Raw genomic sequence first — 23,574 nt, 5'->3', positions numbered from 1 at the left:
ATACTCAGTAATATTACTCCGCACGCGCATGCTTTTAACGATTTGTTGGTCAGTGTTTCTTTGTTTGCCTACCAGTGCGTTATTGTACTTGAATCGTTTGTCCAGTGTAATCTGTAATTAATTTTGTATTTGTTTACATTACCTATTGTTTAAAATTAAAAAAATAATAATAATAATTCTATGATATAGGGTTTTCTACTGTGTATATTTCTTTTACTTTTATTATTTTTGCATGTCTGTGATACTCACCGTAAAATTGTACCTATAAGTGTCCTCATTCTATTCATATTCTACCTATTTTGCACACAGTGCGCACAAATGTCGCTATTGTTTTGTTTCGTCCCTTTTATGTCCTGATCAAGGATACTGTTGTGTGCCAGCCTGCCGTAATATCTATTTTCGATGCTTACTGATCATGTAGCTGAGGCCACATCAGGCGACCGAGCCTTTAGCCTCAACCACTTTCTAGGCAAATGTCTAAGAAACAAACAAAAAAAGAAAGTACAATCAGGGTCTTCTGCAGAAATACCTACTTGGCTTCTTTATCAAGATGCGAGTGTGAGGGAGTTGCAGCTTGTTGACCTTTGAGCCACTGAACTTATATCATGGGTGTAGAAAGAGGGTTCCTCGTGACTCCTGAATGTGGCATGACTCCACTATCTCCAGTACAGAGAGAGAGAAAGCACTTTATTTGCAGCCGTCAGAGAGTATGGGTGATCAGGTGAAACTCAGCTTCCCCTTTCACCGTCTATCTCCCCCCTAGACATCGGCTGGAATTAGTGGGCTTCCGGCGGCAGCCTAGGCTTGACCAATTACTTTTTTTGGGCTTGTTCTTCATATCTATTAGCAAAAATGTACCCGGATGACTTTAACTCCGCATGCAGGTTTGCGTTGATCACAGCAGATTGTGGCAAGCTCTCCAAGAGATGGGAGTTCCAATTCACCTCAGGAACCTGTATGAAGGGCAAGAGGCCACAGTCAGAACTGGGCATGGTCTTACTGATTGGTTTCCGATTGAGAAAGGAGTGAGACAAGGCTGCATACTGTCGCCCTGCCTATTTAACCTATATGCAGAGTGCATCATGAGGAAGGCCGGTCTGGACGAGTCTTCAGCTGGAGTGAAGACTGCTGGAAAACGTATCAACAACCTTAGATATGCGGATGATACCATTTTAATGGCAGAAAGTGAAGTGGAACTCAAGAGACTTCTGATGCGCGTACAAGAAGAGAGTGAGAAGTTTGGGCTTAAACTGAACATCAAAAAGGCAAAGATCATGGCATCTTGCCCCATCAAGTCCTGGAGCATCAAAGGACGAGAAGTGGAAGCTGTGACAGATTTTCTCTTCTTGGGCTCCAAGATTATCTCGGAAGGGGATTGCAGTCATGAAATTAGGAGACGCCTGCTTCTGGGAAAGAGAGCCATGGCTAGCCTTGACCGCCTAGTAAAAAGCAGAGACATTACACTGCCAACCAAGATCCGTATAACTCGTGCTATGGTCTTTCCAGTTGTGATGTATGGATGCGAGAGTTTGACTGTGAAGAAGGCTGACTGCCGAAGAATTGACGCTTTTGAATTGTAGTGCTGCCGGAGACTCTTGAGAGTTCCTTGGACTGCCAGAAGATCAAATCAGTCGATATTGTCGACCATAAACCCTGACTGCTCATTGGAGGGTCAAATTCTAAAGTTAAAGCTCAGCTACTTTGGTCATCTGATGAGAAGAGAGGAGTCGCTGGAGAAAGATTTGATGTTGGGAAAGGTTGAGGGTCACCGGAGAAAGGGTAGGCAGCGAACGCGATGGTTAGATGGCATCCTCGAGGCGCTGCAGATGAAGTTATGTGATGTTAGGAGGATAGTGAGAGACCGTGGCGTGATATGGTCCATAGGGTCACGAAGAGTTGGACACGACTGAACTGAACTGCAGGTTCTGTGGCGAAACAGCCACGTATAATCACATACTATGGCAATGTAAAGAAGAACCTCTACCAGAAGATCTTGTACAAATTCCTTCTCTTGAGTGATGGGAGGCCGTTTTGATGAACTCGGACCCGGGCATTCAAGCCTTGGCCATCGAGTGGGCCACTAAGGTCGCCGCCAATTATGGACTGGAGGCCATCTAGAGCGTGCTGTCTGCATCTGCATTTTGACAAAATAAATCCAATCCAATCCTGGCTATGTAGGGAGGATTCCCATGACTCTTTGTTTCCATGTAAACCGCTTAGCGCTGGACAAGCCCAGAGCATGTGGTTTAGGGTTGCTATGCCTTCATAGTTTTTGCATTTGGAAGAATGCACTTCAGGATGCCATTTGTGTAGGATATATGGATTTGCCTGTCTGCAGTTTTCGCCAGATTACTTCTTCCTTTTTTGTTGGAGATCAATGGAGGGGAAGGAGGGTTCTCCTAGCCATTCTGTAGTGTTCTAGAATTTCTCTGTATATGGTTATGTCTCGCTTTTTGGACAGGGAGTAATCTGCCCGTTCTGGGGCCCGGTGTGTGTCTTCAGGCGACCTCGTTCCCTGTCAGTCTACTATGGCTGGGTTTCCATATTATTTTAATTAGGTCATTGTGTACGTTCTCCTTGCTTTCTTGCAGAATTTTGCCGGCCTCTTTGGACACCTTACCAGTGTCATGGGCTTTGATTGCAGTTTTAGAATTGGTTTCGCCTCTCACATTTCCTCTAGGGTGTTTGACGCTCCTAGGTTGAGGATCATCTCGGTTGATGTGCGCTGGTAAGCCTAGGGCTGTTTTGACACCTTTCCCAATGAGGATGTCTACCTTCTCTGCATTAGTTGTCTTTAAGTACGGAATAGCATAGGTGATTTGGCTAACGATGAAAGAGTGTTTTTGTTTGCTATTCTTTTGAAAAGCCTGCAAATTTGGTTGGTTGTGGCCTCTAATCTGTTGTATCCACATACCCAGTATTCTGATCTTGTCCAGCCTTGGGACCGGGTTGCTGTTGACCAGGAGCTGGATATTGGCCTGGTGCTTGCTCATGATTAGCATCTCCGATTTTTCTGGCATTTTAGCCCTGTGGGTCTCAGATAGCTTTCCCAGCTTGCCCCTTTATAGGTTGTCTTCTATTTGGTCCCCCCTCCGTCGACCCAAAGGGTGGCAAAGGCCCTCCATCTTTCTGAATCGTTCTGGCAGCCCGATCATTGCAATGTTAAAAAGGGTAGGGGATAGCGCTGATCCCTGCGGCGTTCCTTCGTTGCCTAGCTTAATGTTATCTCTTGTTATGCCCCCTATTTCTGTGTTCACGGTTCGGTCTGTGATAAAATTTTTGATATAGTTGTATAGCTTGCTTCCTACATTTAGATGATTGAGGTCTGATAGGACCGCTTGGTGTTTGATGTTGTCAAAAGCTTTGCTGATCCCCAGTCCCACTATGACTCTCAAGCCGCTAGTCTTCCTGTTCAATACTTGTTCTTTGAGTTGTAGCATGACGTCGTTTGTGGATAGTTGTTGTCTGAATCCAAGCATGCTGTCTGGGCAGAACCTATTCTGTATGACGTGCTCCATGAGCTTGCCTACACAAAGTTAACGATATTGGCCTAAAGCCGCATTCAGACAATGTGCGCAACATACGGATCGGTCATAAGATCATAAGCGTAAGCGCAAAAAACGTAATGTGTCTGTTCAGACTGCTGTTGCATTGAGCGTAAGATGCGCAACGTCCGCAGCCAGCCTGGGCGTAAATGTCTGAACACCCACGACTTTTACAACTAGCACAGATACGCCTGTTACTGCGTGACCAATGCGCATCAGTTATCCCTTTCTGGTCACGGGGCTTCCGGTCCTCCCAGATTTTGCGTGCAAACCAGCTAGCAGGCATCATCCAACGCTCCTACACTGCTCACTGGTGTTATTGGTGTTGTGTCTGTGATTGTGTCTGTCCGCAGCCTAATCATGTGCAGTGCAAAATCCACTTCGCTGTGGAATTGTCAGCCTCTTTTAAAAAGAATTTGGCAGAGGCTGGTTCTCTACTACCAGTGGCTAAAATCGCACAGAGAGAAGTGCAAAACGATGCCTGGCTGCAAATTTCCAGTGCGCTGAGTCAAAGCAGTAAGTGCTTTCTCAATCTTTTTTTCACGTGCGAACAAGCTCTCAACTATAGTGTACTAGAATACTCTCAACAATCAAATGCTCCCTCTAGTTTAGAAAAGGGAGGTTATGGCGGCAGGAAATTCCCACTTTGTCCCAGTGCATTCTCACAGCCAATTGGCTCCGTTAACAAGTGAGGGGAAAGTTGGCGTGCAGCGAAAGGCCGATGTGGGGCGACGTTGCGGTCGGTACGCAGAACGCAGCTGACGCAGACTCATCGAAGTTTGAAGGAAGCTCAACGTAAAAGAGAAAAAGAAAACGGCGTCTTCTGAGGGGGGACGAGGTCTGCGGACGTTTCCGTGTCTGTCGCCTGCCCCGGCTGATTGGAGTCAGTAGTCCGACTTTTGAGTCACCGCCCCGGCCTGTCTCCAAGATCGCTCCGGGGCACTGGTAAACTGGATATCGCAAGCAGATATGCAGGCAGACCACACGCCGGAACTACGTGCTAGCGGGGTTTGTTAAAAAAAAAGTGCTGCCTTGCTCCTTTGACCATGTGTTATGCGGCAGCACGGCATCTGACGTTTGCCAAAAGAGTGTTGGGGAAGCGCGAGGACGGAAGCTGCCACTGTTGGACCATGTGGACAGGCGTGAGCTATCGAAGAGATTTGACAAACTCAATTTCTTCTATTATTCGTGCGTCTGCATAAGCTCATTTTGAGTTTGAAGAACCCTGACCTCCGCTATCAGCCACTTGCTAACCGGCGCCATGTTGAAAAACGCTGCAGTGGGTATAATCAGGCTGATGATGATGATGACTCGCCGGGTATCTCCCCCCCCCTTTGCAACACTTTGAATGAATGCTATTAGTTGCTGGAGGGAGTTGTCATCAAGGTTTCTAAGCATCTTATTGTTGACCCCATCTGAGCCAGCCGCGATTTTTCCGCTGAGCTTGTTTAAGGCAGCTTGGACCTCTCTTATGGTGATTGGTTGGTCTATCTCCTCATTGTTTTTGCCGCTATAAGCGGGAAATGTATCGGTGTTTGTTTCCCCTATGTACCTCTCTTTTATCTGGTTGATCAAATCCTCCTCTGACACCTGGAAATTGTGCGTTAGTCTTTGCATTTTTTCCTGGTCTCAGCTTTGGTGTTGTCTGGGCCCTGGAAGTGTCTCAATACGTAGCTTAATTGCTCATCTAGTCTATCGCAGATGTTGTTCCAGTGTTGTTCCAGTGCTTGGGCATGGCTCCTAATTTCCTTGTTGAGAGCTGCTATTCTCCTTCTCGGGTTGCGGTTGTTTTGGGCGAGCTTGGTTTCTGTCTCTTTTTCCTTTTTTCCACAGTTGTCTCATGTGGCTATCAACTCAGTTTTGTTCCTCATCTAATTCTATTTCCTCCTCGGCCTCTTTGCACGCCTGCTTGATGCCATTGGTCCATTCAGTTATGTCGGTGATCTCCCCGCAACCTCCTCCGCTGTTGCAGAAGGACTGCCAATTGATGGATTTGAGGGTTTTCCTATCACGTTTGATTTTGGCCAATTTTGGACAACAATCTATGATTCCGTGATTACTGCCTAGGTTTTTGGTCATGTTGTGTCATGTAGCCTCAATGTCCGCTCCGATCATGATCAGGTCGTGTGACACGCTGTTCCCCTCCCTGGTTGGTGCGAATGGATCGTTAAGGAGTGTTAAATTCCACTGTACGTCCCATAATTCGCTCCCCTTTATCTGGGACTTGGTGTGGCGCATTAAAATCTCCTACTATTATGAGCTGCCAGTGCTTGCGTTTTGGCAAAAAGCTCCCTGAAGCCTTTCCTTGTTGTGGACATTCAGCATTCTTTCCGCCTCTGTGGTATAATCTGCGTGATATTTCTCTTCACCAGGGCCACTCGGCTTAATGTTTTTCCCAACACCGACTGAAATAAAGACCTGCGCTGCTCCAGCGCACACCTCCTAGTTCATAGCCTTGTCGCTAGGGAAAGAACACTATAGGCAGCCTGGCGCTACTGTGAACCTGTTGATAAGAAGGGTCTATTAGATTTGTCATTTTTCTTCATTATAGTTTAATTATCTGTCCACACTGTAATGCACAAGCACCTGTTCTGCGTATGTGCAGCGTGTAACTGCAGTGCAGTCGCACAAAATAGAATCTGGTATGTCCCTGGCGAGAGAAAAACATAAAAATAAACATCATCATCATCAGCAGCAGCAGCAGCAGCAGCAGCCTGACTATACCCACTGCAAGGTGAAGGCCTCTTCCATATTTCTCCACTTAACCCGGTTCTGTGCTAGCTGCATCCACTTGACCCCCGCGAAATTCTTAACCTTATTCGCCCACCTAACTTTCTGCCGCCCCCTGCTACGCTTTCCTTCCCTTGGAATCCAGTTTGTTGCCCTAAGCGACCATCGGTTATCCTCTCTTCGCACTGCACGTCCTGCCCATGTCCATTTCTTCTTCTTAATTTCCACTAGATTGTTGGTAACTTGAGTTATTTCTCAGTTTTCTCCATGTTATACTTCCTTATTTCAGCCACCTTGCACTTATTGATTAGCTTTGATATCTTGGCCAATTCGATCTGGTCTGTTGGATTGGAAGCTTTCATACTCTGGCGTTTCTTAATCAAATCTTTCGTCTCCTTAGACAGCTTACCGGTATCCTCTCTAAATACCCTACCGCCTACTTCTACCGCGCACTCAGTAATGATATCTCTGAAATTATTGTTCTTTGCTTCTAGGGCAATGTCGCCATCCTCGGTTAGAGCTGAATATCTATTCTGTAGCGAGAGCCTGAATTCTTCGGCTCTCCCCCTCACCGCTAATTCGTTGATGGGTTTCTTTCTTACTAATCTGTTGCGTTCCTTCTTCAGATTTAGGCTGATTCGGGACCTCACCGTCCTGTGGTCACTGCGGTGGTCATTTCTGTGGTCATTTCTCTTCTTCTTTTTTTTTTTTTTTTTTTGAAGCTTCTATAGTTCCAATGCCTATGTATTTGCCCTAGCGTTGAGTCTGGCCATGATTTATTTATTTATTTATTTATTTAAAGTACTACTAATCGCATTTGGGATTGTTGTAGGTGGGCATCTGTTAGTACAAGTGTATATAGAGCATATAAGGAACACACAGCGACATGATCTTATGTACAAAGCAAATCGAGAGTATAAAATGCATAGAGTACAAAAACGATGAAAAATATTATACAAATGAAAACAAATATGAAGCAGTTGTTCCTAATAACATGAACAGACAAGAATTATACAGGTATTAGGACTACACTAAGAGAAGAAAATACAAATTACTGTTATCATATGTATACACATAAGTCACAAGGAACAAAACAAGAACAGAACCTAATGGGCGGCATACTGAGAACATGAGCAACGTTTTGCTAATAAGTTAAAGATCTTTCCACTGCGATTGCAAACTTGGTAAACAAAGATAAATTAGTAACAGATGAACTCTCTCGTAGCTAAAGGGAAGAATGAATACTTGAAGCAGTCAATGTGGAAGTGATATTCAGTTAGCTTGTTTGAATGCTTATTATGTGTCGGTCTGGTTGCAGAGAAAGCGATGTATTTAGCAGGATCAACTTTTCTGTGCCGGTAAAGTAGTTCGTACAGGAGTTTTAGGCGGGCGATTTTAGCTCGGGTTTGAAGTGTTTTTATTTTCTGTCTTTTCATTAGTTCAGTTGGTGAGTCGGTTGTACTGTATTTATTGAATATAAATCTAACTGCCTTCCTTTGTACTGCTTCAATTTTGTTTATGTCATGATTGGTAAAAGGAAACCTGATAACATTAGCATATTCGAGGACAGAGCGAATCAGTGCATTGTAAGCTAATAATTTAGTTTTACAACGAGCTATTTTGAGGTGGCACTTGATAAAATATAGTCGTTTTAGTGTAGTTGAGGTTATATAATTGATGTCGCCGTTCCATCTGAGGTAACAGGTTATGCCAAAGTATTTATGTTAATTAACTGCCACAATAGGTTTATAGTGTACCAAAATCTCCATATTCCTAGTTACTGACATGACAGCAGATTTAGTTGCAATAGATGTCCTCTGCCAGTCAGTGCACCAGTTGCTCCTAGTGCACTGTGGTCATCAACTGAGTTTATTTCTCGATATATGATCTGATTGCTGTTCTGTCATTTGGTTCATTCTAATTCCCATTGGGATGACTAATTGGTCTATCCTCTCCGCTGAGTAGCCTTTTGTACTACCTCTTTGAGTTGCTGCATGTTTACCTCAAGTTTGTCTGCCCTGCCCTTCTTTTAAATCGCTTTTTCTTTGGTTGGGTTTCAGATGACTCATCGTCCATGGCCTCCTAATGCTCTTCCTGAGTTGAGCTTTGAATTGTTCTCCTTTTGTAGCTCGATAACGCTTCCATTGCGCCTGTTACTGTTTCATCATTTCGTGTTGTTGTTTCATTTACTCTTTGAGCTCCCTTACTGTGGGAATTCCCCGCTTCTCTTTGGTGGGTGGTGCCCCTTGCTTCTTGGGTGGAGTAGCCTGCTGCAGTAGGATGTGGACCAGACTCGCTTCTTGCTCTCGTCCCGCCTGCTGCAATGTTCTGGTAGTTTCTACTCTTCCTGTCGCTGGAAATTCTCCCATTTTCGTTTCTTAATGATGTATGGGGGTTCTAAAGATGGAGGTTCTAAAGTTTGGCAGCAGTGTGCACATAGCATGCATCATATCTAACTTTTCCTGCTTTTGCAGCATTGTTACGACGCTGCTCGTACTTCGTGGAGCAAGATCGTGGCCGGCATATCGTCTACGGGTGGGAACCACCGCGTCACCGCACTGATAGGCGTATCACAGTTCCGGCTGCGACGACCTGTCTGCGTGGGACTCCCACTGTCAGCTGCCTTTAAAACGGACACCGCATTGATCTGCTCTTCAGTTTGGCAGCCGTGCGCACGTCGCATGTATCATACCTAACTTTTCCTGTTTTTGCAGCATTGTTATGACGCTGCTCGTACATCGTGGAACAAGATCATGGCCGGCATATCGTCGACAGGTGAGAACCACCGCGTCACTGCAGTGATGATAGGCGTATCACAGTTCTGGCTGCGACGACCTGTCTACGTGGGACTTCCGCTGTCAGCTGCCTTTAAAACGGACACCGCATCGATCTGCTCTTCAGTTTGGCAGCAGTGCGCACGTTGCATGCATCATGCCTAACTTTTCCTGCTTTTGCAGGTAAGCGAGTTATTCATTTATAGTGCCGTTTCACGCTGCTTTTTGCGCACTGCTGCCAAACTTGAACCTCGTTTGAGCCGTGTACATGTCTAAGGAGTTCATGAAAGCCCTTGAGGATTTTAAACGAGAAATGAGGCATGAACTGCGCAGTTTCAAGGATAGTGTCAAGTTCTGTAGGGATACATGTGACGAGACAAAAGTAATTAGCACAGACGTTAAAGCACTCAGAAAAGAAATTGCTGAGCTTTTGAAATGCAATGAAGACCTCAGAAAGGAAAACAAGCGCTTGTCCAAAAGAGGAAATGAGCTTGAACAGTATAGCCGCCTGAACAACTTAGAGATAAAAGGTGTGGACTCAGATGAAAGCCCAGTGGACATTGTGATGAAAATTGGGGAACTAATTGACGAGAGCCTGTCTCTGAAGCGGACATCGACACGTGTCGCACGGTTCCAACACAAAATTCTGAGACCAATATTCTAGTTCGATTTGTGAAAAGGGACAAGCAACATGCCTTTCTTTACAAAGCTAGGAAACAAAGGATTTCAAAAGATTAACTTGGTTTTTCTGGAAAAGAGCTAGTGTTTGTTAATGAGCACCTCACACAAGCCAACAAAAAATTGCTCGGAGCTGCTATTGCACTCAAAAGGCAAGTGAGATGGAAATTTGTTTGGACCTCTGGATGTAAGGTGTTTGCATGCCAGAATAAGACAGGTGATGTGCTGAGGATCCGTGATCTGTCTGATTTGGAGAAGATGACTGAATAATGTGTGCATCTGTAGAGATATATTGTTGCTGATATTTTTTCATCGACTTTGAACCCTCATGTCAGTATTATAATAATGATGCTTTCGACCTAATGTTTGGCCCAGACAAAACTAGATTTTCTGCAATTCTTATCAATGCTCGTAGCATGAAGAATAAAAGCGATTGCCTCAATTTGTTTTTGGAATCTTTAAAAGTAAACTTTGATGCACTTTAGTTTACTGAGACCTGGCTGATTGTAATGACGATCACGTTTCTTTTCCTGGTTATAATTACAATGGTTTACATAGGTCAAGTGGCTGAGGTGGTGGTGTTGCAATTTATGTAAAAAACTGTTATGCTCACAGCGTAATAGAAGATTTTTCAATCATGATGCCAAATGTTGAATGTTTGGTAATAGCATTGCCCCACATTATGGTTGCTACAGACCACCTGCTGGCAGCAGATCCCACTTTTTCCTGTTCTTGGAAAATCTAATTGAATTCCTGAGTTCCACCAAGCTTACTTTTGCTCTTATGGGGGATGTTAACGCAAATATAAATTCTGATGATAACATTTCATGGGAACTACAGTATCATTCATACATATGCGTGTTCTAACAACATAACCTTACCGACAAAAATAACTCCAACTACCTCTACCTTGCTAGATATCTGCATTACAAATGTGTTAGTTTCTGAAACCATGTCTGGTGTGTTGACTGACATCAGCGACCATCTACCTATTTTTTGTTTTGTTCCTCTTAGAATGAATAAGCAAAACCTTTCCGCGTTTCCTTATAAGGTAAGAGATATTAATGAAAAATCCCTCGATATATTCAAATCACTTATCGAGAGTGCTTCGTGGGATGATATATATGAGATGAGCGATGTAAACGAAGCATACGAAGGCTTCATTCACAAATTTCTTGTATATTATGACGAAGCATTTTCGTTGAAAGAAAAAAAGGTGAAAAGTAAGAAGTTTAGAAAACCATGGATCACTAAAGCACTATACGAGAAAATTAAGATAAAAAATAAGATGTACCATAGGTTTATTGAGACTAAAAATGCTGATATTTTTACTGAATACAAGAAATACAGGAACAAATTAAATAAGGAGCTAAAAAGTCCCAAATCCAATTACTATGTTGATCGCTTTTCACAGCTGAGTAATGATGCAAGGAAATTGTGGCATCAAGTAAATAATCTACTCAATAGAAAAACGTGCTCCGATTACTTGGAAGTAACTACCGTTAATGGGATAATGACTGGCACCGACTTAGCCACAGCTATGAATGAGTTCTTTGTTAACGTTGGCAACGCAGATTTCAATAATCCAGTGTCATGTACAACATACTCAAATTTGGTTAATCTATTACCAAACTCTGTTAACTTTTATTCTGCAACTACAAAAGAAGTCAATGGTTTAATTAAAAACTTGAAAGACAACGCATCAGCAGGGCATGATGATATCAAAGCATCGCCACTAAAACACGTATCAATGCTTATGTGTGATGTCCTGACGTATATCATTAACCTAATGCTTCAAACTGGAACGTTCCCTAATCAGTTAAATATAGCTAGAGTATGCCCGGTACATAAAGGTGGAAATAAGATTGAAATTTCTAATTATCATCCAATTTCCATATTGCCTGTATTATCCAAAGTGTTCGAGGGACTAATCAATACTAGGCTCAAAAAGTTCTTTCACAAATACAGCATTATAACCAGCTTTCAGTATGGGTTTGTTAAGCGAAGGTGCACTGAACAAGCATTGTTAACCATAAAAGAAAAAATAATTGATAACATTGAATGTCTGAAATATACCCTTGGTTTATTCCTGGATTTTCGAAAAGCCTTTGATTGTGTACAACATGATATTTTATTAAGTAAATTGGCTGATTATGGAGTCCGTGGTGTGCCACTAGATTTATTAAGAAGTTATCTGTGGAACAGGCTACAGTTTGTACGAGTTAATAACTGCTGCTCTACTAACATGGTTATACGGCAAGATGTTCCCCAAGGATCAATTTTGGGACCACTGTTATTTTATATTGATGATATCATAAATATTCCTAACTCACCTGATTTGACCATGTATGCGGATGATACCAATATTTTTTTTGCCTACTGTGCCTTGTCTAAATTTGAAATTATGGTCAATGAATATTTTAACAATTTAGAGATTTGGTTGACGGCAAATATGGTCAGTTTGAATCTTAATAAAACTACCTACATCATATTTAGGCCAATCAACAGCACTCTTCAATGTAGTATAGTAATTAAGTATAACAGCAACGTTATAAAGCAAGTTACGAATCACAAGTTTCTAGGCGTTTGGTTCAATGAAAACCTTTCATGGAATACGCACATTTTAAATTTAGTAAAGTACTTGAGCAGAATTGTAGGATGTCTTTACAGAATTTCTAATTTGGTACCCGTTTGGTTTAAAATTTCAATTCATTATGCTCTTTTTTATTCCAAACTAACATACTATATTCTCATATGGGGAACCACAACTTGTACAATTATTAATAAGTTGCTTGTTCTCCAAAAAAAAAGCCCTTGGAGCTATTGAAGGCTATTACGGTATACCGCGCGACTTGCGTACAGAACCCTTGTTTAAAAAATATGCCATTTTAGCCGCTAATCAGATTTACTACTTTTGTCTTCTGCAGAACATTCACCATAATAGGCTGTATACTACTCTACCTGATAGATCTACAGTAATGTATGATCTGCGAACACGAAAAATACTTGTACCTATTACTCGAACCAACTAACTTTCAGGTGCCATCAACAAGAGGGTATTTAAAGAGAACGTAAAACAATATCCCCTATAATTTCACTGTAGTTTTCTCATATGTAAATATTTTTCTGCTATCAAAATGTGAATACTGCATGTATTGATACCTTATGTAACACTAGAGGTGCCTTGAAAGAGACAGAAGTAAACTCCTCGGTTGGCCCTGCATTGCATACGTGGTAACAAGAGGGCAGTCAATGTAAGCATGATGGTCCCCTGCTTGATCTTTTGCAGTGAGCTTTTGAGTCCGTGGATGACTAGAAGTCGTTTCCCTTCAGTGTCCAGGTGTGTGAACAGCTTGCTTCTTGACCAGCTGGCTCGGTCAGGGTCACCCCTTGGGGCAGAAAAGTAATTCTCTCATGCATTTGTTTGTTTCCATGAAATTGTTTCCCAAGGTCTTTCCTTCAGAACAATAGCTTTTTGGGCATCCAATTGTCAGCTTGTGCATTTTTCGTGCCTCTTCCATGAATAGGGCCAAGGTTCTGTAAGGGCATTTGAATCTTTGCAAAATGCCTTACTCATGGATAACAGGGCAAGTTTTAAGCGGCTGTAAACATCGACATCGCAATCAAGGTGCCGCGCTAGTTGGCTGGTCACTTGAATGAAAACAGTGTGCCATAATCGGTTTTGCAGCTCTGTGAAGTGCACGCAGTGCAGCGCTCAAGCCTTATTGGCAGCTCCTCCAGTCATTGGTATCAAATGACATCGGGGCCCTTGTGGCTCAGGTTGCATATTTGTGCCAAAAGGGCTGTTGGCGCATTTTTCTGCCCAGTTTCAGTTCGAAAAATTGCTGCAATGTTCCTTAACACTGATCAAAGGAGTTGCCAACAATAGTTATAACCATGTAATGCAGTGATTCGGATTTTGCCAGTAATTGCCACAAGTGGATAAATTTATATCATTACCAAAAAGGTGATTTGAACATAATTTAGGTTAGTATCTTGATTATTTAATTATTCCAAAAAATAATACCAAGCATGAACGTGCAGGCGCATTCAGTGAATCAAGAACAAATTTACCACTGCCTAATCAGTTGCCAGTGCTGTATGTACTGTGTTGATCAAAATTCTTGGCTATCTTTCTTTGTTAGTTCACCCTAGGTTAAACGTGCGAAAATATGCATGTACACAAGGAAGGTAGGGGACCAAATGCTTAGTCCCTTCGCCTTTCTTGTGTTCCTGTGTGTTTTAACCTAAGAAGAACTGTCACCAACTAGCCCATCAACGCGTTCTTTTGTTAGGGTCAGATTTTACACGATTTTACCTCTGAAGCAGGCCAACTGTACGTTGTGGGGTTGTAATAAGGGAATAAATACATTTTCCCCGCTGACACTCCAAACCGCCGACCCCACCCAGTGATCGCGTGCGCTACCGAGCGCACGCCGACCACTACGGGCCGTGCTCTTGGGAACAAAGGAACTACATGTGCTGACAACAAACAGGCATTTATTGCTGCAATAACAACGCCAGCTAGCAATAAAACACACTAATGAATACAGGTCGTCTGACTCACCAGCAGGGCTACGGGCGAATGTTCGCCCATGCTAAGGCAGGGGATAAACTCCTGGGCCGGACAAGACGGGCAAGCGGGATAAGTCCCGCGAGGCTTCACCTCGCTGATGACTGCGGAGTGCCGCGAGGAGACATTCGCTCGTGTCCAGTTCCTGATGCCGAAGAGAGTTGGCTTTGTCCGCGAGCGCGGTGAGAAGATCAGGGGTGGCGCTCATGCTGCCATCTCTCGATAGTTAAACTACCGTGGGGGGGGGGGGGGGGGGGGGGGGGGGGAAAGTGGGAGATCGTTCCCCACAACGTCTGGACAAATTGATCGTTGCGTGTTATAGCTATGCTGTGCAACCTGTTTGCATTTACGTTCTTGTTTCATATAGTTCTGCAAAATGAACATATATGCTCACATTTTTACACTTTGTGCAAACAGAGCTCGCATATACCTGTGTGTATATCATGTAGTTCAAGAAAATTGAACAAGGGTTGAGGGGGAGCCTCAGCCCGCAAGCATACAAGAGGGCTCGTCTTCAGCTGGACATTGTTTAAGCAAGATTAATTGTAGCTGTTGATGTGGATGCCATTTGTCCACTTTGTGCAGTTAGGCCTTTCACATAAGAGCAGTGGCGGGTGTTACCATATTATGGGATTGCAGGATCCAGGAGCTTGAAGCAGAGGTGGGCACAATGAAGCAGAGTCTGAACACCACAATGAAGGAACTCCAGGACATGAGGGATGCCAATCAGGTATGTAACACTCTTGTGTCGCTTCTTTGATGCTTTTTAATATTAGTAGGGTGCGCACACTGATGGTGTTTGAATAGTATACCTTATTCAAAACGAATTGAATATGGAGGGTGTAGCTTTTGTATCATATTAAATATAGTTTGGCCAAAAAGCAAATGAGCACAAATCAAACCAATAGCTGATGCATATTCGCCACTTGTGTGGATACTTAATCAGCAGTTTTGCGAAAAATCGAAGCATGAGTGGTGGCATGGTGTTAATACTTATGCAGTTACAGCTATAGCTGTTAAAAGACACAGTACTGGTCTCCACTAAGGGATCATATCAGACTTCATTTCTACCTGAACAGTCCACTTTCTTGTGGCCGTTCGTACAATAGTCAAACAGGTCAGTGTATCAATTGCATCAACTAAGGGAGCGTGCTGCAGCTATGAGGTCTTCAGGTTCTAAGGACAGAAACAAAGACATGCCATGGTGTCCCGATTGTCAGAGCAATAGTGGAGGTGTTGACAAAGTCATCCTCGGGTGAAAAACATCCAGTCTTTCAAACAGTGATTGGTTGAAGAGGCACTGAGGCCAGCCTCTATAAGAGTAACCGCACCCCGTACTGCAGAGACAGCCAGGAGGAAACCCATTCTCTGTGGCTACAATATCTTGGAGAAAAACAGGGGTCAAGTCACAATATGCAAACAAGAGTGTTCTGTGCACAATTTTCAGTTATGCTGGACAGTTTGTTTGCACCAGCATAAGAAAGGGGCCACTAAGGGCGATCAGCTTACCATTTGTTACATATGAGGTATTTACTAAGGTAATCGCTAATAGAATCAGGACAACCTTAGACTTCAATTCAAGCAAAAGGTCAAACAGGTTTTCGGAAAGGGTACATTACTATCGATCATATTCATACTATCAGCCAGGGCCCGTATTCCGAGTTTGCGTCATTATCGAAGTGTCGCTATCTCACGTGACCTCGAGTCATCTGATTGATCGAAATGCCAGAACTGGATGTTGCCACTACGAAACCGGAAAAGGTGGCAGCATCATGTTCCGGCATTTCCACCAATCAGATGATCCGAGGTTGGGGAGATGGTGACATTTTCAATAACGACGCAAACTCGGAATACGGGCCCAGGTGACAGAAAAGGCTTGGAATAAAACCAACATAGCACTCATTGATTACGAGAAAGCATTTGACTCAGTAGAAACCTTGGCAGTCATGCATGCATTGCGAAATCAAGGGATAGACGAGCCGTACGTGAAAGTACCGAAAGATATCTGTTAATGGCTGCAGAGCAACCATACTTCATTTCATTCATTTCATTTTATTTCCTTAAAGGCCCCAGGAAGGGGTGTTACATAAGGGGTGGGAAACATTATAAAAACATTGTTATTGTACATATTGTTTTACACTTTCAAAGAACTTTGATGAGCAGGTGATAACAGCGATGTCACCTGGAAGGCCGTTCCAGTCTGCAGCTGCGCGGGGAAAAAAGGAATTCGAAAAGGTAACGGTGCGTGACAATGGACGGGTGACGTGCAGGCGATGACTGGTGCGGGGTGATATGCGTGTTGGGGGAAGAATATAAGGGGCTGCCCGCATGGGACTGTTGAATATTTTATGGAATAAAGAAAGGCTTGAAGTGCGACGACGGAGAGATAGTGATGATGAACCTGAGGCTGTTTTTAGGGCAGAGACACTAACATCATAAGAATACAGGGCATGGATGAACCTGGCAGCGCGATTTTGAACGGACTCGAGAGAATTAATGAGGTAAGCTTGATGGGGATTCCAAATGGGTGACGCGAATTCCAGTTTAGACCTGACAAATGAATTATAGGCTAAGAGTTTAACATGTTGAGGCGGCCAATGTAGATGACGTTTTAAGAATTCTAATGTTTTATTGGCCGATGATATTGTGTTAGTTACATGCAAATTCCAAGGAAGATCACTAGAAAGTGTTACGCCTAAATATTTATACGACTGAACAGGTTGTACGGGCACTCCAGAGATTAGGTAGGAAAAAATAAGAGGATTACGACGACGGTGGAAAGATAAAAGTTTACATTTACGTGGGTTCAGTTCCATTAGCCAGTTGTCACACCAGTTATATACAGCATTAAGGTCATTTTGTAGTGTTGATTGATCAGTGGGACCTGTGATAGTAGGATAAATTACACAATCGTCAGCAAACATGCATATGTTAGAGGTTACATGTGTTGGTAGGTCATTAATGTATATAAGAAAAAGTAGGGGGCCAAGTACTGATCCCTGGGGAACACCTGACGTCACCGGAAAGGAGTTAGAGAACTTATTGTTAACAGTAACAAACTGGGAGCGATTAGTTAGAAACCCTTCAATCCATTTTAAAATGTTGGGGTGCAGATTTAATAGGGAAAGTCTTATCATTAAGCGTTTATGGGGTGCTTTATCGAAGGCTTTAGCAAAATCTAAAAATATGACGTCGGACTGTTGATTAGAATGTGCAGGTCATGCACGAAAATAGCCAGTGGGTTTCACAAGAGTAGCCCCTACGAAACCCATGCTGCGCGGGGTGAAAAACATAGATAACATGCTCCATGATTTTGCAGGGTACGCTGGTTAGAGAAATAGGGCGGTAATTTAATGGCGAGTTCTTGTTACTTGATTTAAAGACTGGAACGACCTTCCCACATTTCCAATCGTTGGGTAGTTGGCCTGTGAGTAGTGACTGCGTGAACAACAATGACAATAAAGACGCACATGTGCCTTTGGTGTTTTTCAGTATTTTAGTGTTGATATTGTCGATACCAGCAGAAGATGACAGCTTCATGTTTTCTATCAATGATAAGATTCCTGCAGGAAAGAATATTAGGGGAGGCATAAGGTGGTGAATTGATGGCATTCCAGCTGAGTTGCTTCAAAACATCAACCAACCATCAACCATCAACCATCAAACATCAACATTCTGCATACATTATGTCAGAAGATTTGGACAACCCTGCAGTGGCCACAGGATTGGAGGAGGTCAGTTTACATCCCCATTCCAAAGAAAGGCAGTGCCAAAGATTGTTCCAACTACCGCACAATCGCGCTTATTTCGCATGCTAGCAAGGTGATGTTGAAAATCCTCCAAGGTAGGCTGCAGCAGTATGTGGATCGGGAGCTTCCGGACGTGCAAGCTGGGTTTCGCAAGGGCAGGGGAACTAGAGACCAGATTGCCAACCTTCGCTGGATCATGGAAAAAGCAAGAGAGTTCCAGAAACCCATCTACTTCTGCTTTATTGATTATGCGAAAGCGTTTGACTGCGTAGATCACAGCAGATTGTGGCAAGCTCTCCAAGAGATGGGAGTTCCAATTCACCTCATCTGTCTCCTCAGTAACCTGTATGAAGGACAAGAGGCCACAGTCAGAACTGGGCATGGTCTTAGTGATTGGTTTCCGATTGAGAAAGGAGTGAGACAAGGCTGCATACTGTCGCCCTGCCTATTTAACCTATATGCAGAGTGCATCATGAGGAAGGCCGGTCTGGACGAGTCTTCAGCTGGAGTGAAGACTGCTGGAAAACGTATCAACAACCTTAGATATGCGGATGATACCACTTTAATGGCCGAAAGTGAAGTGGAACTCAAGAGACTTCTGATGCGCGTACAAGAAGAGAGTGAAAAGTTTGGGCTTAAAGTGAACATCAAAAAGACAAAGATCATGGCGTCTTGCCCTATCAAGCCCTGGAGCATCAATGGACAAGAAGTGGAAGCTGTGACAGATTTTCTCTTCTTGGGCTCCAAGATTATCTCGGAAGGGGATTGCACCCATGAAATTAGGAGACGCCTGCTTCTGGGAAAGAGAGCCATGGCTAGCCTTGACCGCCTAGTAAAAAGCAGAGACATTACACTGCCAACCAAGATCCGTATAACTCGTGCTATGGTCTTTCCAGTTGTGATGTATGGATGCGAGAGTTGGACTGTGAAAAAGGCTGACCGCTGAAGAATTGACGCGTTTGAATTGTGGTGCTGGCGAAGACTCTTGAGAGTTCCTTGGACTGCCAGAAGATCAAATCAGTCGATATTGTCGACTAAACCCTGACTGCTCATTGGAGGGTCAAATTCTAAAGTTAAAGCTCAGCTACTTTGGTCATCTGATGAGAAGAGAGGAGTCACTGGAGAAAGATTTGATGTTGGGAAAGGAGGGCCGCCGGAGATGGGGTAGGCAGCGAATGCGATGGTTAGATGGCATCCTCGAGGCACTGCAGATGAAGTTATGTGATGTTAGGAAGATAGTGAGAGACCGGAAAGCTTGGCGTGACGTGGTCCATAGGGTCACGAAGAGTCGGACACGACTGAACGACTGAACTGAACTGAAGGTGGTGAATGAAAGTCTGCTGTTGTACAGGAAGAGGTGGATCACATTCGTTAATAAATACGGATGAAAACGCTTTATTAAATATATTGGCGCAGTCTGTATCGGAGATTGTTTCACCTGACTCATCAGCAATTGAAATGGTATGCGCATGTTGTGGAATAATGACTTGCCAAAATTTCCGGTGGTTAGTGGTCAGCATTTTAGGTAAATCGGAATGAAAAAAGGTGCGTTTGGCTTCACAAATTTTCCTTGGGTATACTTTCTCGGCCTCGTAATACTTATTCCATGAGTTGTCAGTGTGTTGTTTTTTAGCTGAGCGGTAAAGGCATTTCTTTTTGTTTTCCAAACGTATTAATGTGTTGGTGAACCATGGGTTTTGTTGGTTGTTTTGTACGGTCATTTTAGGAATAAATTTTTCAACCAATTCTTCAATTTTTCTTTTGAATAGTGACCAGTTGTCATGAACTGTTCTTTGGTTAAAGTTTGACTCAAAAAAAAAGTTGGAAAGCGCGAAGACCGTTATTAATGGCAGTATAGTTTCCCTTATCATATAGTTTAATTGTTTGCTTATTGATTATTCGAGAAAGGGGTTTAATGGTGAAACATGCATGTATTATTTTGTGATCACTGATACCTGGATGATATGTGACAGATTGAACATTATCAGGACGGTCCGTCAATATGAGATCGAGGGTATTAGCGCAGTCATGGGTTACACGAGTTGGTTGGGATATTATTTGTACGAGGTTGAAATTAAGGTAAATATCCAGAAATTCGTTAGCATCACTGTTACCCGTAGCTGTTAGTCTCCCAATTGATGGTAGGAAAATTGAAATCGCCAAAGAGTAGAATGGTGGCATTAGGGTGCTTTATTCTGATTTCATTCAATGCATTGTTAAATTTACGAGGGAAATCTGAACTGTTATTAGGGGGGTTGTAGCAAACGCCAATGAAAACTGAGTGTGGTAAAGAGTCAAGTAAGATCCTCAATATTTCGATATCTGATGACAAGCATGATATGATATGTGCATGATATATGCATGATAGTTCCTGCCTAGTTGCAATGAGTACTCCCCCTCCCCTCTTGTCTTTACGGTCTTTGCGGAAAAGACGAAAATTTGGCAAGTCAGCTAGGACCTCCCTGTCAGAGATGTCAGAGTGCAGCCACGTTTCTGTCAAGATTACTAAGTTGCTGGATGATGATAAGACCAGATTAGAAACAATGCCGCGCTTTGAAATAAAACTGCGGATATTCGTGAAAATCGCTGATAAAGAAAGAGTGGGTTGCGGTGCATGTTTAGAACTGTTTGCCGAATGTTGACGGAATGACTGCTATTTAATCACTTTTTTGGTTTGTGAAGCCTCGTTGTAAGTGTAACGCTTAGGACCGATCTGCAGGGTTTTAAAACGCAAGGCGAATTTATCTGTTATTGTTCGTGCATAGGTAACTAGCTGTTTTTGAATGTTACGGACCGCAGGGGAAAAGTCCTCACCAATGCTATAATTTGTGCCTTTAAGCTTTTTGCCATAAGAAAGGATGGTTTCTTTGGTCTTGGATGATGAGAACTTTACAATGATTGGCCTTATGCGATCTGTGGAATGACGGCCGAGACGGTGAGTGTGCTCGATTTGATTCGGGTCAATTTCATAATCTAGATGCGTGGATTAGTGGTGAATGATTGTTTTTTCTGAGTCCTGATAGTTTTCGCATGCATTAGTGTCAGGGATATTATAAAATATCAGATTGTTGCGCCGGGAACGATTTTCTGCGTCATCAACGCGTTCTTCTAGTTTAATGATCTGCTGGCTCAGTTCAGTTGTTAATGTTTTCAGGCTGTCTATTTCAGAGTCAAGGGCAGATAGAGTGGCGCAGTGCGATTCGAGGGTAATCATGCGTTTGTTTAAATCGGCTAAGGTTATGTCAGCTGTTTTGAGCTGTGCTTTTTTCCTGCTAGTCGGAAATTAGCGTTGCTTGTCCAGTTGTCAATTCCTGCAGTTCGGACAATATAGTCTCAGAATTCTCGGGCCCAGGGTTGGTCTCCACATCTCCCGACAAGAGTAGTAGTAAACGAATGGCACGAGAACAATCAATAACAACACTAGCGCAGCACTGCAGGCTCGGCAGCTGCATTAGGAAGTAATTACCAGTTTTTTTAGCGAAAAGGGAGAACTTTTTACCAACCTGCATTACGAAGACAAGCGGATTAGTAGTCTGTGCTATTGCACAGCTACCGAGCCCACAGAGTGGCGGCGACAGATGCGACACATTTATAGCTGCTTCAGTCGATGATGGTTGTCTCGCTGGGGATGGCCATGCACGATCCAGGATGAGGTAATCCGGCGGCGGCGCATTCAGGTCTGGTGCCGGTGACGTGTAGCAGGCAGGAAAGCTGCATTTTCATGGTGGCGAGTGGCCACGCCGAGCGGGGAACCAGGTGAAGCATGCAGTAGGGTAAGGAGCAGCAGGGGAATGGTGACTGTAAGCGCCTGCATTATGAAGACAAACGGATTAGTAGTCTGCGCTTTTGCATAGCTACCGAGCCCACAGAGTGGCGGCGACAGATGCGCCACATTTATAGCTGCTTCAGTCGATGATGGTTGTCTCGCTGGGGATGGCCGTGCACGATCCAGGATGAGGTAATCCAGCGGCGGCGCATGCAGGTCTGGTGCCGGTGACGTAGCAGGCAGGAAAGCTGCATTTTCATGGTGGCGAGTGGCCACGCGGAGCGGGGAACCAGGTGAAGCATGCAGTAGGGTAAGGAGCAGCAGGGGAATGGTGACTGTAAGCGCCTGCATTATGAAGACAAACGGATTAGTAGTCTGCGCTTTTGCATAGCTACCGAGCCCACAGAGTGGCGGCGACAGATGCGCCACATTTATAGCTGCTTCAGTCGATGATGGTTGTCTCGCTGGGGATGGCTGTGCATGATCCAGGATGAAGTAATCCAGCGGCGGCGCATGCAGGTCTGGTGCCGGTGACGTAGCAGGCAGGAAAGCTGCATTTTCGTGGTGGCGAGTGGCCACGCGGAGTGGGGAACCAGGTGAAGCATGCAGTAGGGTAATGAGCAGCAGGTGAACGGTGACTGTAAGCGCCTGCATTACGAAGACAAACGGATCAGTAGTCTGCGCTTTTGCATAGCTACTGAGCCCACCTCCATAAAGAAAGTAACAAAATTCCCCATAAGGAAAGGTGCTAGGCAAGGAGACACGGTCTCCCCAGTACTATTCACAGCTTGCTTAGAGGATGTATTCAGAGGTTTAGAGTGGGAGCAGTTTGGGATATGGGTAGATGGAGAATATCTCAGCAATCTGCAATTCATTCCTGACATTGCCTTGCTAATTAACACAGGGGATGAATCTCAAAGAATGAGTGATGACCTAGACAGGAAAAGCAGGAAGATAGGCCTAAAAATTATTATGCAGAAAACTAAGGTAATGTTCAACAGCCTCAGAAAGGAACAGCAGTTTACAGTAGGTATCGAAACACTAAAAGTGGTAGGCGAATATGTCTGCTTAGGATAGGTAGTAACTGTGGATCTGGACCATGAAAGGGAAATAGCTAGGAGAATAAGATTAGGATAAAGCGCATTTGGCAAATACTTGCAGAATATGGCTAGCATCGTACCTGTGTTGCTCAAGAGGAAAGTATACAACAGTTGCATCTTACCTGTACTCACCTGTGGGGTTGAAACCTGGAATCTAATGTAAAGGGTTCTGCTTAAGGTGCGGACAACACAGAGGGCTGCGGAACAGAGAAGGGAAGGTCTAACATTAAGAGATGGCAAGCGTGCAGAGTGGGTCGGAGAGAGTGAGAGTGGGTCACTGACATTCTAGTGGAAATAAACAAGAAGTGGGCATGGGCAGGACATGTAGTGCGAAAAGATGATAACCAATGTTTGCTTAGGGTAACAAACTGGATTCCAAGGGAAATAAAGCGTAGCAGGTGTCGGCATAGAAGTTCGGTCAAGTGGATGCAGCTAGCACAGGAGGAAACTGGGGGAGGCCTTCGCCCTGCAGTGGGTACAGTCTGGCTGATGACAATGATGTTGATGGGTGGGGTTTCATTATTGTCGGGAAAGTTGTTGTTAATTATATTCCAGCAATGATTGTGCCGCACAGTGTGAAGTAAACATGCAAGAAAGCTATGAAGTGTAGCCGCACAGATCTTTGTGCATGACTGCTGCATTTTCTGCGATTGTGGGCA

At 43.8% G+C, this 23,574-nt stretch overlaps 1 protein-coding gene across 3 annotated transcripts in view; it reads left to right on the top strand.

The window, feature by feature from the left end:
• LOC146201375 (autophagy-related protein 16-1-like) overlaps window positions 1-23,574 on the top strand; it is a 204,753-nt gene that overhangs the window by 29,535 nt on the left and 151,644 nt on the right. For all 3 annotated transcript variants that reach the window (XM_084595800.1, XM_084595803.1, XM_084595801.1), the window contains exon 5: window positions 14,940-15,030. In XM_084595800.1, coding sequence (XP_084451926.1) covers window positions 14,940-15,030 — 91 coding nt within the window. The remainder of the gene's footprint in view (window positions 1-14,939; window positions 15,031-23,574) is intronic.

Source organism: Amblyomma maculatum, chromosome 2, assembly GCF_055883805.1.
Source record: "Amblyomma maculatum isolate TAMU_Amacu chromosome 2, ASM5588380v1, whole genome shotgun sequence".
Lineage (NCBI taxonomy): Eukaryota > Metazoa > Arthropoda > Arachnida > Ixodida > Ixodidae > Amblyomma > Amblyomma maculatum.
Note: the sequence above shows the minus strand (reverse complement) of the source record. Positions and strands in the feature narration are given on the sequence as shown.